General features: G+C 39.7%; 1 protein-coding gene across 17 annotated transcripts in view; it reads right to left on the reverse strand.

Moving 5' to 3' along the window:
* LOC140484688 (disks large homolog 5-like) overlaps positions 1-15,693 on the reverse strand; it is a 218,127-nt gene that overhangs the window by 75,941 nt on the left and 126,493 nt on the right. For 10 of the 17 annotated variants that reach the window (XM_072583356.1, XM_072583355.1, XM_072583354.1 and 7 more), the window contains exons 10-11: positions 10,870-11,069; positions 8,787-8,912 (exon numbers count right to left, since the gene is read on the reverse strand). In XM_072583356.1, coding sequence (XP_072439457.1) covers positions 8,787-8,912; positions 10,870-11,069 — 326 coding nt within the window. The remainder of the gene's footprint in view (positions 1-8,786; positions 8,913-10,869; positions 11,070-15,693) is intronic. The other 7 variants (XM_072583361.1, XM_072583358.1, XM_072583357.1 and 4 more) reach the window with 1 other exon arrangement.

Consider the following 15,693-nt stretch of genomic DNA (forward strand, 5'->3'; position numbering starts at 1 on the left):
ATGCTTCCTATCGGTTAAATGTGTCTCTTGCATTAGAGCGATGTCAACCCTTTCCTTCTTAAGATTTGAGAGCACCTTTTTTACTTTTAATGGGGGAGTTGCTCCCCTTTACATTCCAGGTGCATCATCTGAACAGATCGCTAGCCACAACCGCACACTATAGCCCGTAGTCCTCCGAGAGGCTGAAACACATTCAATGTGTGGCTAGTGGAAAAAACACAGACTTTATCAAACTTGAAAACTATTCCTACAAACACTTCTAAAACTACTAAAACTAAAACAAAACTAACCCCTATTCCTTACTTAAACAAATGAACACACAAACCACAGATCTCAGAGACCCTCCCCTCGCCCATAGGAGCATTCGCTCCCAACCTTACAGCCGTCCTGGCACCTTCTAGTTAGGGCTGCGTCCTAAACCCAGGCAATGGGGAAAAACATGTTATTTACACTCATGCAAATTAATAATGGATCCCCTCCCCTCTCCCTCCACATCTCAACCTGACAATATCTTTACACCAAAGAAGTAACCACCGCCCTCCCAGAAAAACAGATCAGTAAAATAACAGATAACTGCAAAACAGATATAATATGAAATAAACCAGATTTTACACTAGAGCAATACCAAGCCTATAAGGCCAGAAACTATGAAAGGGAAAAGAACAAAGAAAGAAGATAAAAAAAGATGTTTTTCCATTGTCTGCAAACATCTCTTCCGCTTTCTCTTTTCCCCCTCGGTCCAAGTCTATTATTTCAGCAAGTTCATAATTCTTTTGCTTTTTCCACCGAGTCAAAGTTATGGACAGATCCCCCATAGTTAAAACGCAGTACTGCCAGGTACCTCAGAGAAAATTGAATATTTAAGTCTCTATTTTTTTCTTGACATCATCAAAAGTCTTCCACTTCTTAATTACAACACCAGAAAAGTCTTGAAAAAACATTATTTTTAAACCTTTATATACCAGAGCCTGTGATCTCGACCCACTTTTCTGGATGTTTCTATTATAAACTGCTTGTCTTTGTAGTGCTGGAGTCGGACACAGACCAGGCGGGGGGGCTGATCTGACCTGGAACTGTCCATCGCGATCCGGTGGGCCCGCTCCACACTTACCCAGCTGGACTCTATGTCCAGCCCCAGGAACTCTGGCAGCCGCTTCTCCAGGGACTCGCCCAGATTTTCACCTTCCTTGTGCTCTGGAAGACCCACTACGTAAGTTTATTCTCCAACCTTGATTTTCAAGGTCATCCACCTGATCCAACAAAGCCAAAACCTGGCCTTCCAAGGTTTGGATCAACCCCTTGGAGTTCTCCATTGCAGTCTCCAACGCCGTGGTCCTTTGCTCGACCGTTTCCAAGCGTCAATTTAATGACCAAATCTCCTGCTCTTGCTTTACCAGCATAGCAGAAATTCGTTCCAGCGCCGTTTTGATTTTTTTCACTGAGTTTAGCGAATTCTGAGAGCAGATGCTGTTGCTCCACAGAGCTCAGAGGTGCCTCCATGGGAGTCGAAACAGCGGCTGTAGGTGTACCTACACAGTAGGGGGATGCCCTGCCTGCTGTGCTCCTCTTGCTCCCTTTCCCTTGTTTGCTTTCATCTCACTCCAAAGTCTCCAAATCCAAATTAAAAAGGTTCTAGGCATTCTGCCTGTGTCACACAGACAATTTTTTCTTAGGGGTGGCTAATTTGGGGAGTGGTTGAGGGGGGGTGGGATTGGAAGCCCACCTTGCTAGGGTATGGCATAGCCCAACAGCACAGACTTCTCAGACTGCCGCCATCTTGAATCTCCTCTGTCCCTCTCTTTCTAGATGGAAGTAGTTGTGGATTTGAAAGGTATTGTCTGAGGATCTTTGGTGAATTTCCGCAGTGAATCTTGTAGATTGTATACACTGCTGCTACTAAGCTTCAGTAATGGAGGGAGTGGATGCGATGCCAATCAAGCAGATTGCTTTGTCCTGGATGGTGTCAAGCTTTTTGAGTGTTGTTGGAGCTGCACTCATCCAGCTAAATGAGGACTATTCCATCACACTCCTAGCATGTGCTTAGTAGATGACGGACAGATTTGAGCAAGTCAGGAGTTGAGCTACGCGTCACAATATTCCTAGCATCTGATCTGTTCTTGTAGCCACTCTGTTTACATGGTGAGTCCAATCGAGTTTCTGCAATGATAACCTCCAGGTTGCTGTTAGTGGGGGATTCAGTGGTTGTAACACCATTGCATGTCAAGGGGCGGTGGCTAGATTGTCTCTAAATGGTGATGGTCATAGCCTGGTATTTATGTGGCACGAATGTTACTTGCCACTTCTCAGCTCAAGTTTGGATATTGCCCAGATCTTGCTGCATTTGAACACAGACTGTTTCAGTATCTGAGGAGTTGTGAATGATGCTGAACATTGTGCAATCATTGGTGAACATCCCTTTTGATGATGGATGGAAGGTCATTGATGAAACAGCTGAACGTGGTTGGACTGAGGACACTACCCTGTAGAAATGTCCTGCAGCTGATGTGACTGACTTCCAACAACCACGGCCATCTTCCTACGTGCTAGCTATGACTCCAATCACCAGAGAGTTTGCCCTAATAAGCCTTGGTTCCAGTTTTGCTAGGGCTCCATGATTCCACACTCAGTTGGGTGAAGCCATTACGTCAAGGGCGGTCACTCCCACCTCACCTCTGGAATTCAGCTCTTTTGTTCATATTTGAATCTAGGCTGTAATGAGGTCAGGAGCTGAGCGGTCCTTACAGAACCCAAACTGGGTATTGCTGAGCAGATGCTGCTTGATAGCATTGTTGATAACACCATCCATCAACATACTGATGAAGTGAAGTTTATCACTGATAAGTCTCCAACACCAGATGGCTTATATAAGAGTCATAGAGATGCACAGCATGGAAACAGACCCTTCAGTCCAACCCATCCATGCCGACCAGATATCCCAACCCAATCTAGTCCCACCTGCCAGCACCCGGTCCATATCCCTCCAAACCCTTCCTATTCATTTACCCATCCAAATGCCTCTTAAAGGTTGCAATTGTACCAGCCTCCACCACATCCTCTGGCAGCTCATTCCATACACATACCACCCTCTGCGTAAAAACGTTGCCCCTTAGGTCTCTTTTATATCTTTCCCCTCTCACCCTAAACCTATGCCCTCTAGTTCTGGACTCCCCCACCCCAGGGAAAAGACTTTGTCTATTTATCCTATCCATGCCCCTCATAATTTTGTAAACCTCTATAAAAGTCACCCCTCAGTCTCCGACACTCCAGGGAAAACAGCCCCAGCCTGTTCAGCCTCTCCCTGTAGCTCAAATCCTCCAACCCTGGCAACATCCTTGTAAATCTTTTCTGAACCCTTTCAAATTTCACAACATCTTTCCAATAGGAAGGAGACCAGAATTGCATGCAATATTCCAACAGTGGCCTAACCAATGTCCTGTACAGCCCCAACATGACCTCCCAACTCCTGTACTTAATACTCTGACCAATAAAGGAAAGCTTTCTTTACTATCCTATCTACCTGCCACTCCACTTCAAGGAGCTATGAACCTGCACTGAGGTCTCTTTGTTCAGCAACACTGCCTAGGACCTTACCATTAAGAGTATAAGTCCTGCTAAGATTTGCTTTCCCAAAATGCAGCACCTCGCATTTATCTGAATTAAACTCCATCTGCCACTACTCAGCCCATTGGCCCTTCTGGTCCAGATCCTGTTATAATCTGAGGTAACCTTCTTCGCTGTCCACTATACCTCCGATTTTGGTGTCATCTGCAAACTTACTAACTGTACCTCTTATGCTCGCATCCAAATCATTTATGTAAATGACAAAAAGTAGAGGGCCCAGCACCGATCCTTGTGGCACTCCACTGGTTACAGGCCTCCAGTTTGAAAAACAACCCTCCACCACCACCTTCTGTCTTCTACCTTTGAGCCAGTTCTGTATCCAAATGGCTAGTTCTTCCTGTATTCCATGAGATCTAACCTTGCTAATCAGTCTCCCATACTGATTAGCAAGGTTGGAACCTTGTCGAATGCCTTACTGAAGTCCATATAGATCACATCTACTGTTCTGCCCTCATCAATCTTCTTTGTTACTTCTTCAAAAGACTCAATTAAGTTTGAGAGACATGATTTCTCACGCACAAAGCCATGTTGACTATCCCGAATCAGTCCTTGCCTTTCCAAATACATGTACATCCTGTCCGCCACGATTCCCTCCAACAACTTGCCCAACACCGAGGTCAGGCTCACCAGTCTATAGTTCCCTGGCTTGTCTTTACCACCCTTCTTAAACAGTGACACCACGTTTGCCAACCTCCAGTCTTCTGGCACCTCACCTGTGACTATCGATGATACAAATACCTCAGCAAGAGGCCCAGCAATCACTTCTCTAGCTTCCCACAGAGTTCTCGGGTACACCTGATCAGGTCCTGGGGATTTATCCACTTTTAACCGTTTCAAGACATTCAGCACTTCCTCCTCTGTAATCTGGACATTTTGCAAGATGTCACCATCTATTTCCCTACAGTCTATATCTTCCATATCCTTTTCCACAGTAAATACTGATGCAAAATATTCATTTAGTATCTCCCCCATTTTCTGTGGCTCCACACAAAGGCTGCCTTGCTGATCTTTGAGGGGCCCTATTCTCTCCCATTTGTAAAGATATCAGATGCATTACTTTTAATCTTGCAAATTTCCTTTGATTTTGGAACAGTCTTACCAAATTGGAAAATAACTAATTTAAAATCTTCATTCAAGAAAAAAAGAGAAATAAAAAGCAGTGTGTGTTATATGGAAATAACTTGTATTTTTTTTGAGGAGGTTACAGTACGATACTTTAAAAATCAAAGCGATTAGGGAGAGTAAATATCATTTTATGAAATGGAAATCACGTTTAATTAATATTTTAGATTTTTAAAGTAGCAAGCAAGTGGGATAAGGGGCAAGTTGCACATGTGTGGTAACTCGGGTTTCCAAGAGGCATTTGATAAATATGAAAAGTTATTTGACAGTATAGTTAAATTGAGACCACAGCCAAGATCTTAATGAATGGCAGAGCAGGCTCCAAGACCAAAACGGATGACTGCTGCTTCTAAGTTCTATGTTGCTATGTCACAACAACATTGAAAAAAAGCCAGGAAATGTAAAAGTTACATGAAGGGATGTGCCAAGCCCTGCAATGTGAAACATTTGCCTCAAACAGGAAAATACAAAAATGATTTTTCTTGAGCAGTAACCTGAATAAGAACTACAACACAGAATAACTCTAACTTATTCTGTCTGGTAGGGAGAGGCATGGATTTTAAGAGAGGGATGTTTTATGGCCTTTCTGATTTTAGTCTCTAACAAAGTCAATAGTTGGAGTATCAAAATGGGCATCTGACCTGAATCACTTGGGTGAGTTACTTTGAAAACGTCCACTAAATCTTAAAGATGGAAAACATTCACTGAACAGTCTCATTCTTTGCTAAATAATGAGATCTACAGTAATTTGGATTGTTATCTCTCACAATTTTGTCAGAACCTAGCACTCACAGCAACGTGTTAATTCAGTTAATAGGGCAGATAGGAAAGTACTGTACTGAATTCTCATTAATTTCTCTTGATTGGACCAATGCAAAGGATCATGACATATCTACTCAAAACTTGCAGCACAATGCAGATCATGAGTCTTCAATTTAAACTTTAAAATTTAAAAATATGTTTTTCTTTTTTTTATTTATAATTATTTAAAACTTGTCAAGCTTAATTTGATAGAAATTCCACCACATAATCGGATGCCAGTAGGTGCATCTTCAAACAGATTTGGATTAATGCACTCAGAAGAACTGAACAGCAGTGAAATTGACTAGAAATGTAACTGGGTCAGCCAATTGTATACTGTGTCATCAAGAGCAGGACAGAGACTGGGTATATTACAAAGAATAACCCTCCACCAGGCTCTCCAAAGTCTTTCCGCCATCTGTGAAGTACAAGTCAGGATTGTGAAGGAATACTTTCCACTATTCTGCACCAGTGCAGTTTTAACACCACCATTCATGATCAGCATACCCTAAGCATTCACTCCCTTAACTACCAGTGCACTGTGACTGCAGTTAGCAGCATCTGCAAGATGTATTGCAGCAACTCACCACAACATCTCTGGTAGTATCTTCCAAATATAAGACCCCAACTGTCCAGAAGAACAGGTGAATAGGAGCACTGCCAGCTACAAGTCATCATCCAAGCCACACACCATCCTGATTTGAATTATATTGCTGTTTCTTCAGCATTACTTCATCAAAATCCTATTCACATTCCATGAACAAATTAAAAAAAAGCAATGTCCCTCTCTTTCAAATCTTCTCAACATTCCATCAAACACTGCAGGACAATTTTAGAAAATGATCCAAGTGAGATTACTAGTAACATTAAAATACGCAAGGAACTGAGCCTCTAGTGAGGGTGCGTTGTATGAGGTCTCAAAGTGTTAATGGAAAATGAGCTGTAATACAGTTTGCTTAGTGAGAATAAAGTTGTTCATAGCACTTTTTTTGCATGAAAGGAAAATATTGGAATTTGATGGTCCTGTCTAAACCATTATTAAATTTTACATAATATCTGTGTAATATGTACTTCTAATTCATATTTGAATATCTTCATTCAGAGAAAGTGGCAACTCTGGCTATTTTCCAAAACTACTTAGACTACTTAAGATACATCCTATTGAGAAACATCTTTCTACTCTACCAGTCCTCCCATTTCTTGCAATAGCATTAACAACCCATCTATAGCGAAACATTTCTGCTGGTCTGAAAGTGAGTTGGGAAGTGCCAAATGTCAAAATCTGCATGCTATTTACAATTTACATTGATAATCTGGACTTTGAATCAAACATGGCTGAGGGGAGACCATGCAGAGGTCTTTCAATTTATGAAAGATTTCTATAGAATAGACACAGAGAAAATGCTCTTCTCCCTAAGAGGAAATGTAACTGAAGACCATCAATATAAGATAGCTGCCTAAAATTCAATAAGGAATTCAGAAGAATTGTTTTGGCCTAAGGAGCAGTATGAATGTGGAACTTGCTACTTTAGGGGGTGGATGAAATTAATACTATAGATGCCTTTTTGGGAAACAAGACAAACATAAGGATCAAGAATGAAACCGATGGTAGAATTAAATAAAAAAAGATGGGTGAAAGGTTCAAGTGGAGCAAAAACAGCAATATGGACTGGTTGGGCCAAATGGCTGTTTCTGTGTCACAATGTGTATAAGATCATCATTAACTGCAGTTTCGAGTACCCACAGACTGGGTTGTCACTAAACTATATCCAGCTTGCACTCTTCTTATAAAGGAAAGTATGCAGACAGGAAGGATGTAAAACCAAAAGCCCGTGGACATAGATTATATTTGTGTATTTAAAAGAAATGTTTTCAGGCTTGTATATACAATATCTCCTTTCCCTTAAATCCAATTTATTTTAAAATTGCCATCAAGACATTTACATTAAACATTAAACTAACAATATTATGAAATACCAAACTTGCAAATAAAAAGGCAATGAGCATAACTAAAGTCTTAACCTTGTTAAGAGTTATGCAAAATTACACAGAAATAAGTGAAAGCTTAAAAGGTTGATCTTTTGTATCCAACATGATGTAGCTACTTCTTTACCTTTTAGACTACTTAGTTAAAAAGCTTTATTTCAAATTAATTCCTACTTAATCCTAATAGCTAACACACTAATAGAACAGGATAATCTGCAACACATTTAAGGATGAATTGTGCTTTACCACACAATGTTTATTTTGGTACACAATGATTGGTTCATATAAAATGTCTCTATTGTCAGAAATTCAGCAGAATATGAAATTATCAGTTATGTGGCAGGCTTTAGTCTGTTCACTACTTCTTAATACACTCTGCATCAATTCTCCCAATCAATAATTTAAAGAGCAGTGTTTTTTTTGAGGGTTGAGGTGTGTTTGCAATACTTTCGTTTATTCATACATGAGAATGTTGGCCCTGTTTTTATCACATATCCCTAGTTATTCTTAGCACAATTCCATAACTTACGTGAAGCTAAAATTATGTAAAGTTTGTTTTTAAATTAATCTTTAAAAACAAGTGCTAGAGTGTGAAGATCAATTGGAGCATGCAGGAGAATTATCCTGTCAAGTCCTACACTATAGACATTCAACGTTGACTGTAATTGGTCCATTATAAGTTAGCAGTATTGTAGAAACATGGACCAGAGTATATCCTAGTCTTAAAATGTTGCTACTAGGATTCTAAAGCAACTGAAAAATAATTGAGACTTAGTTTAGGACATTTTATAGCTGGCTACTTTTATAGCATAAGGCAAAACATTTTGAAAGGTTGGTTAAAAATATGAACACTTTTTCCTCCAAACGGCCCGTTCAGTGGCTTAGTAGTTAATACTGCTGCCTCACAGCATCAGGGAACCGGGTTCGATTCCAGCCTTAGACTACTGTCTGTGTGGAGTTTGCACATTCTCCCTGTGTTTACGTGGGTTTCCTCCCGGTGCTTCAGTACTCTCTCTGTCCAAAAATGTGCAGGCTAAATGTATTAGCCATAGGAAATGCAGGGTTACAGGGATAGGGTGAAGGAGGGGGTTGACTTGGGTGGGATGCTCTTCGGTGGGTTGGTGTGGACCAGATGGGCTGAATGGTCTGCTTGCACAATGTAGGGATTCTATAATTTTTTAAAATTCTTTTTTCGTTCAAATGGAACAGGCCAGCATTAATCAAACCAGGCACACATTTAAAATATTACTACTTACTTCAGTTCCTTCAGTTCACGTATAGCATCATTCTTTTGTTTCATCATATCATCTAGATCCCGAAGAGCTTCTGCCAGGTCACTCACTGCTCTGTCTCTTTCCCGCCGTAAGTTATCACATAAAGTTCTAACAAAAACATTTCGGATGAACAGAATCAAAACAGTGTATACATTTTGTCATAACATATAGTAAAGACAACAGTCAAATTACACAGGATTGAAAAATGATATGGAGAAAGTAAGGACTGCAGATGCTGGAGATCAGATTAGAGAGTGTATTGCTCGAAAAACACAGCAGGTCAGGCAGCATTCAAGCAGGAGAATAGACATTTTGGGCACAAGCCCTTCATCAGGAACGAGGCTTGTGGGCCAGGGGCTGAGAAATAAACGGGAGGGGTGTGGGGATAAGGTAGCTGAGAAAGCAATAGGTAGATGATGGTGACGGAGAAGGTGATAAGGTTTGGGGGGGGGGGGGGGGGTGGGTGGTATAGCGGATATATGGGAAAGGTGTTGGACAGGTCAGGAGGGCGGTGACGGTTTGGAGGCTTGGGATTGGGAATAATGTGGGGGGAGGGGAAATGAGGGAGCTGTTCAAATCCACATTTATCCCATGTGGTTGCAGGGTCCCAAAGCGGAATATGAGGTATTCTTCCTCCAAGCGTAGGGTGGTAACAGTTTGGCAGTGGAGGAGGCCCAGGACCTGCAATTCTTTGATAGGGTGGGAGGGGTGTTGAAGTGTTCAACCACAGGGCGGTGGGGTTGGTGGGTGTGGGTGTCCCAAAGATGTCCTCTGAAACAATCCGCAAGAAGGCAACCTGTCTCCCCAATGTAGAGGAGACCACATCGGGTGCATCGGATACAGTAGATGACATTGGTAGAGGTACAGGTAAATTTCTGATGGATGTGGAAGGACCCTCTGGAGCCTTGAATGGAAGTGAGGGGAGTGGTGTTGGCACAGGTACACCCCACTCCTGGCACCTTTCCCTGCCACCACCGGAAGTACAAAACCTGCTCTTTCTTCATAAAATAGAGGAAACTTTTATTTTAATACTTTGAAATAGTAATGACGCAGTTAAAATGAAGGCAGCTTGTGGACGCACAGAAGTAGCTTCACCACAACAGTCCATTAGAATGGCAGAGGTTGGATGACCATGTATGGCAACTAGCAATATCAAATTATGATGGATGGAAATATGTTGGGAAGAGAGGGGAAGCAGAGATTGTGAGGAAGGAAAAAGTTGGACATGCGTGGTGCCAAGAGTGAACAGTGACAAAACAGTAAACAGAGAGAAAGAGGGAGGACAATATTAGAAATTAAATTATGATCGAAATGCAAAAATATGTTTATGGTACATAGAAAGTTATGAATCTTGTTTGTGACCTAATTATATTCATAGGGACTAAACACAAATATAATGTAGGAAAATTAATCTCATCTAACACATCTGTTTCAAAATAACCTGGATATATTCTTCAAAAAACACAGTGAAAGAATTTTACCACTTCCCAGCAATGGCTTAAATGGTATAAGCTGTGAAAAGCTGAGGTACCCATGCTAGAACGTCTTAATTTCAATTGCTGTTCCATGCAACATTACAATTAGTCTGAATAGCATTGAGTCAGAAAAGGAAAGATCAAGTCACTGTTCAGACAGTACCAAATAGCTTAAGTACATGAACGCTAGATAAGATAGGATTCTGAAAGTGCTGGCAGCTGCTAATTTCAATTGGCAGAAGGGCCTTTTTTAAGGACTTCAGATTGAAATCTCCACCAATTACATTTTTCAAAAAAAAAACTTTAATTAATAATACAGCCAACAGTTTCAAGATCTAGGTGAGTTGGTGAAAAGAGTGGCTTAGTGGCAAACCTTGATGAGAAGTCAAGTCTGTTGTCATATCTCTCTGCTAACCACAGCCCCATTCCATTCCAGTACAGTACTGAAGTGCTGGGCAGTAATCATTCCCAAAACTCTATTATAAATGACGTTTGGATAGCAAACCTAAAACTTCGGTGAAGGAAAATGTGTGACCTGTAAGCTTAAGCTAATTAATTCATTAACGTAACTAATTTTCAAGTGCACTTACCTTATACTCTCTCTTTCTGCAACTATCTTATCTCGCTCTTGGAATGCCCAGTCTCGTCTACGTTTAGCTACTTCTGCCTCCTGTATGCCTTCCTTCAGTTCCTGGGACATTGCCTCACACTGCTTCCGAAGCATCTCGATTTCCTTACTGGCTCTTTCCATGTCCAATGTCGCTGAATCTTGTTTCTGTAAATTCAAACACTAAACAATTTGTGCTGCTTTGAAAATTTGAACAATAATCTATCATCCTATGAACCATAATACAAAAATATACTATATTTGTACAGAGCAATTGGTCAGGAAATAGGAAACAGTTATTCAATGCCAAATCTGAGGAAACATGCCAGATGTTCATGTTTCATTTATTAAATTTAAAAAAGGTAATCTGCTTTGATAAGGACAAAGATATTTTTACTCAGTCACTCTTTGTTCATTCTTGCTAATTTGATGCCCACTACTGTTGTTACTTTTATAAAAGTGATTATTAGTTGCCATCGCTTCAAAAAATGAAATGAAAAAGCTTTCCAAAAGTTAGCATTATTTACGTGTATTTGACATTCTGGGTCATGCTATAAATGGTTGGTTACATGGTTTGTTAACAAAACAGCAGTTTTTCTCCAACGTCACTGGATAGTAAGTGTTTGGGAGGCCCTGAAGATGTGAAGGGCACATGAAGAATTGTAACACTGGTCAGGTAAAATAATCACAGCCACAGCCTTTACCACTTAAGTGCCTAACTGTATAACAATTAAGATCACAACCAGAAATTTGTGATCACTAGAAAAATTTAATGTTCTTTAACCACCCAAGAGATTGATTGAGCTAACCTACATACAATCATTGACATCAATGAATGCAAACAGCACTTGATGAACTTGTGTTTACTGAACAGTCAAAGTGTTTCTCATTTATTATAATTGAACAATGCTACCTAAAATAACTGAGTAATGTAATGTTGCAAGTTTTAAATTATATACACTGCATTACTTTTGTTCATACTATTTTTCATTTGAACTGTGGATGACGATGAGAAGGTTAATTAAAAAGAAAAGCCTGCAAATGCAGAAATCAGGAATAAAATTAGAAGGTTACAAATATTCTGTGGGATTTCCCTGAGTGCTAGTATGTCAAAGTCTGCCTCTTTGTCTTGCCTCATGGCTGTGGTGTGGTTCCCCTCAAGATATATTTAACCACTTATCTGTCTGTGTCTAATGGAGAGAAATAGCTTTGGTCCTTTGTGAACTATGGGTAATTTCATACATTCCCTTATGAACAGCAGGTTGTTAATACGTGCCATAATCTTCAATTTCAACACCTTCATTGCCCTTGACTACTTCTTTCACAGGCAGCAAGATTAATAGAAAACTAAATGTAATGCTCTTTTAGACAGATGAATGAACTTAACTATGATGAATGACAGAAAGTGGCATAACTTATTCTGGTTTCAGAGTGGCCACCACGACAACAGCGAATTGCAGCACTGAAACTGTCTTGAATGAATAACTGGCATTCAGAAGATAATGAACATTTTCAAAAGACAAAGCCAGATATGGCACTAACTGTAATTGCACATCCCGAGAGGAAGACCTGGTTCCTTAACTGACTCATTTTTCAGCAGAAAACACAGAACTTTAAAATAAAATTGAATGCATATGCTGAATTAATAGAATGTTCAAGATAAATGGAAAATGGGCTGTGGTGAAATTTGCCTGTCTACTTGGAGAAGTTAATATCTTTCTGGCATCATAAATGCCTTTAAGAAAAGTCCATCATCAATGGAGTCTACAACTGTAATGAAATAAGTCAATTCTAGAAATGGCTACCCATCAAAACAGTTGCAGGAGCAGACATAGTCACCTCTGGGTGTAAGCAAGCAATTGGCATGTTACACCCCTTCCAAATTGCAAAACAAACAGGAAACAAACTTCTGGTAAAAATGATCAAAAACTGCTCAGTACTGGATGTCAAAGAATTCTAGGTGCTCTGAGGGATTCAGTCTAATCATTGTGCTAACGTATAGTTATTTCAGAACTGGCAAATCTTAACCTCGCCCATATGGTACATTAATTAATGAAATAGTGAGTCCTAGCAAAGTGGGTCCTTCTCCTGCACACCATGCAGCAAATTCAGGAACATCTGAAGGATAATCATTTTCTCCTAATGTAACATCCAACTTGTAGAGTGCTCTGGAGAGGGTTAGGAAGAGATAGAAGTACCAGTTAACCATCATTCTTCAGAAGTTACACAGAATGCCAAGCTTCTCACAAAATTCAATGCCATCTTCTATGGACACTGCGTAATCTTTGAAATACCTAAGGACCAATATTCAAGCTGGCAATGTTATAAAATATTTTAAAATGTGCAGGTGATGCTTGGCATTGATAGGTAGTCACTGTGGTCCACTTAAGAGAACAATCATCAGGAACCACAAGGTGAAAGATGACAACCTCAGAAAATGGCTTTTGTCCAAAGATGACCAGGAACAACTAATGAAGATAATGTTGGGACCATCACTGTTTTTCTTTATTTTCCTTATTTTTACCTGGCACTGAGAGCTGAACTTTGGACTTTGAGCAACAGCTTTAAAAAAAGGAAACAATAAACTGATATTCGCTTATAGGAATTGGCCTGGAAATTTAAATGCAGTTGATTGCTGCTTTAAGAATACTGCAAATGTTTCAGCACCTGAGATGAATTACACTCAAGGGCTGGCTGCTGCTTGAATCAAAGGGAGGCCAGTTCCAGCCGTTCAAACAAAGAGAATGCTGGAAAAAAAACAAAGAAACCATAAATTGAACTGGTTTGGACTGGGTTTTGGATATGGCCATGAATGCTGCTGGATAAAGTTTTGGTTGCTCTCTAGTTATCTGCCAGTTATCAAATTACTGCACGTTCTGTGAAAAGAACCTCAGTATGTAAGACACAAGCAAGTCTCCCACCACCTGCAGAAGTTATTTGCATGCGTCAGTGGTTTTCTAATTCAAGCAAGTTACAATCCTACGTGTCTAGAATACAACATTTGAGGATTTCTGAAGGCCTAGTAAATATCATGAAACCATTGTGCTAACAAATTAAATTCTGTATTTTAAAAAAATTTATCCCTTAACTGCAACTGTTTGTCTGTATGCATTAAAGCGAGTGTAGCGTTGTAAAGAGCATTGGGATTAGATCATATCAAGTAGATTGCCTTGCTGTTTCTCCATGTTCTGCTAAAGTTACATTATTAATCAAGGTTTTTTTTAGGTTAAGCATAAGTTTGCTATCTAATATCCATTTATGATTATTTATTAGGCTTGGTTAGAAACAACTGGGCAATTTTGAGGGTTGTTGAATATTTTATTTTTATTGTGTTGCAATATCCATTGTAAATGAGTCTGATTTGCTACACCTATGTTGTAATGCCACTGGTGTACACGATGAATCTAACAGTAATACAACATATCCAGGGAATGGGATTTCAGGAAGAAAGCATGTTTCATAGTGGAGGAATGCTGCATACTATTATGTGCAATAGCAAAATAAACACACCTACACGTCATCCACCTCAAGCAATGACAATACATGCCAACACGGAAGTTCAGAGCTTTCTTTTGTGTACAGATTCTAGCACTGAATGCTCTCACTTTAAATACTACCACACCAATGTAAGTGGAAAATTTGTAACTTTCCTATTCTATACTGTATTTTCAGAGTGAAATATTATACAGTAAACACTGGAAGCTTTGTGTTTCTCAAATACATAAAAGCTTAAAAAAAACTCTAAATGAGCTTATGGAGTTTGAAAAAATGTTGGTTTCAAGATGCCTGTTATAGATTCCTATACATTTGGCTTCTTTATTGCAAAGAAAGATTTGTGTTTATATAGTGCCTTTCATAACTTCAATACATTGTACAATGCTTCACAGATAATAAAACATTTTTGAAGTAGTTACTACTGGAGAAAACAACAGCCTATTTTCACACACAAAGATCTCACACACAGCAATTTAACAATGGTCAGATAATCTGCTTTCTGGAATAATGCACCCTCAGTTTCGTAATGCAATGTCAACCTAGATTTTAAGCTTAAGTTCCTGGGGATGGGAACTTGAATCCACAATCTTCCAAACCATAAACTAGTGTTTGGTCAAAGAAATCATCAGACGATGCCAACGTTAAAATATCACCATATGACTGTGGGCAATAATCGCTGCTTCAATTCAGTCACCTTGTATATCCAGTTGTTAGGATGTCAGTTTGCTTGAGTGACTGCATGGCTGGTTTCCGATGCAGAGTGATGCCAACAGTGTAGATTCAATTCCATGAGGTTACCACGAAGGTCCCATCTTCTCAGCCTCATCCTTTGTCTGAGGCGTGGTGACCTTCTGCTTAAACTATCACTAGTCATCTCTCTCAAATGAAAGAGCAGCCCTGTGGCTCTCTGGGAATATGGCAGTTTTACCTTTTTATCTAATTGTTCAAAAATATTTTAAACCACAGAGTCCGTTTCCAAACATTTTGGGAATATATAAACTGTTCTGGCTTGCTTTCACCAATTAGGCATTAATGAAAGTGCCTGCATTACCCAAAAGTCTAACTGTTTATTCAAAAGCATTATTATTAAGTTTAACTACTACATTAATACTTAAGGAGTGGAGAGTAATTCAACTAAGAAAAATAAAATGCTGGCTACATTTTTTATTCGCACCTTTGTCACTTCCAGTTTAGCTCAGGACAAACTTCCATCAGTTCATACTTAGCCCGGAGAGAACAACATTTCTCGATACTTTTTATGTCCATCAGTCATGACTAAACTGAGCAGCATGTCTGTTGTCCCATTAGCTGG

This window comes from Chiloscyllium punctatum, chromosome 13 (assembly GCF_047496795.1).
Source record: "Chiloscyllium punctatum isolate Juve2018m chromosome 13, sChiPun1.3, whole genome shotgun sequence".
NCBI lineage: Eukaryota > Metazoa > Chordata > Chondrichthyes > Orectolobiformes > Hemiscylliidae > Chiloscyllium > Chiloscyllium punctatum.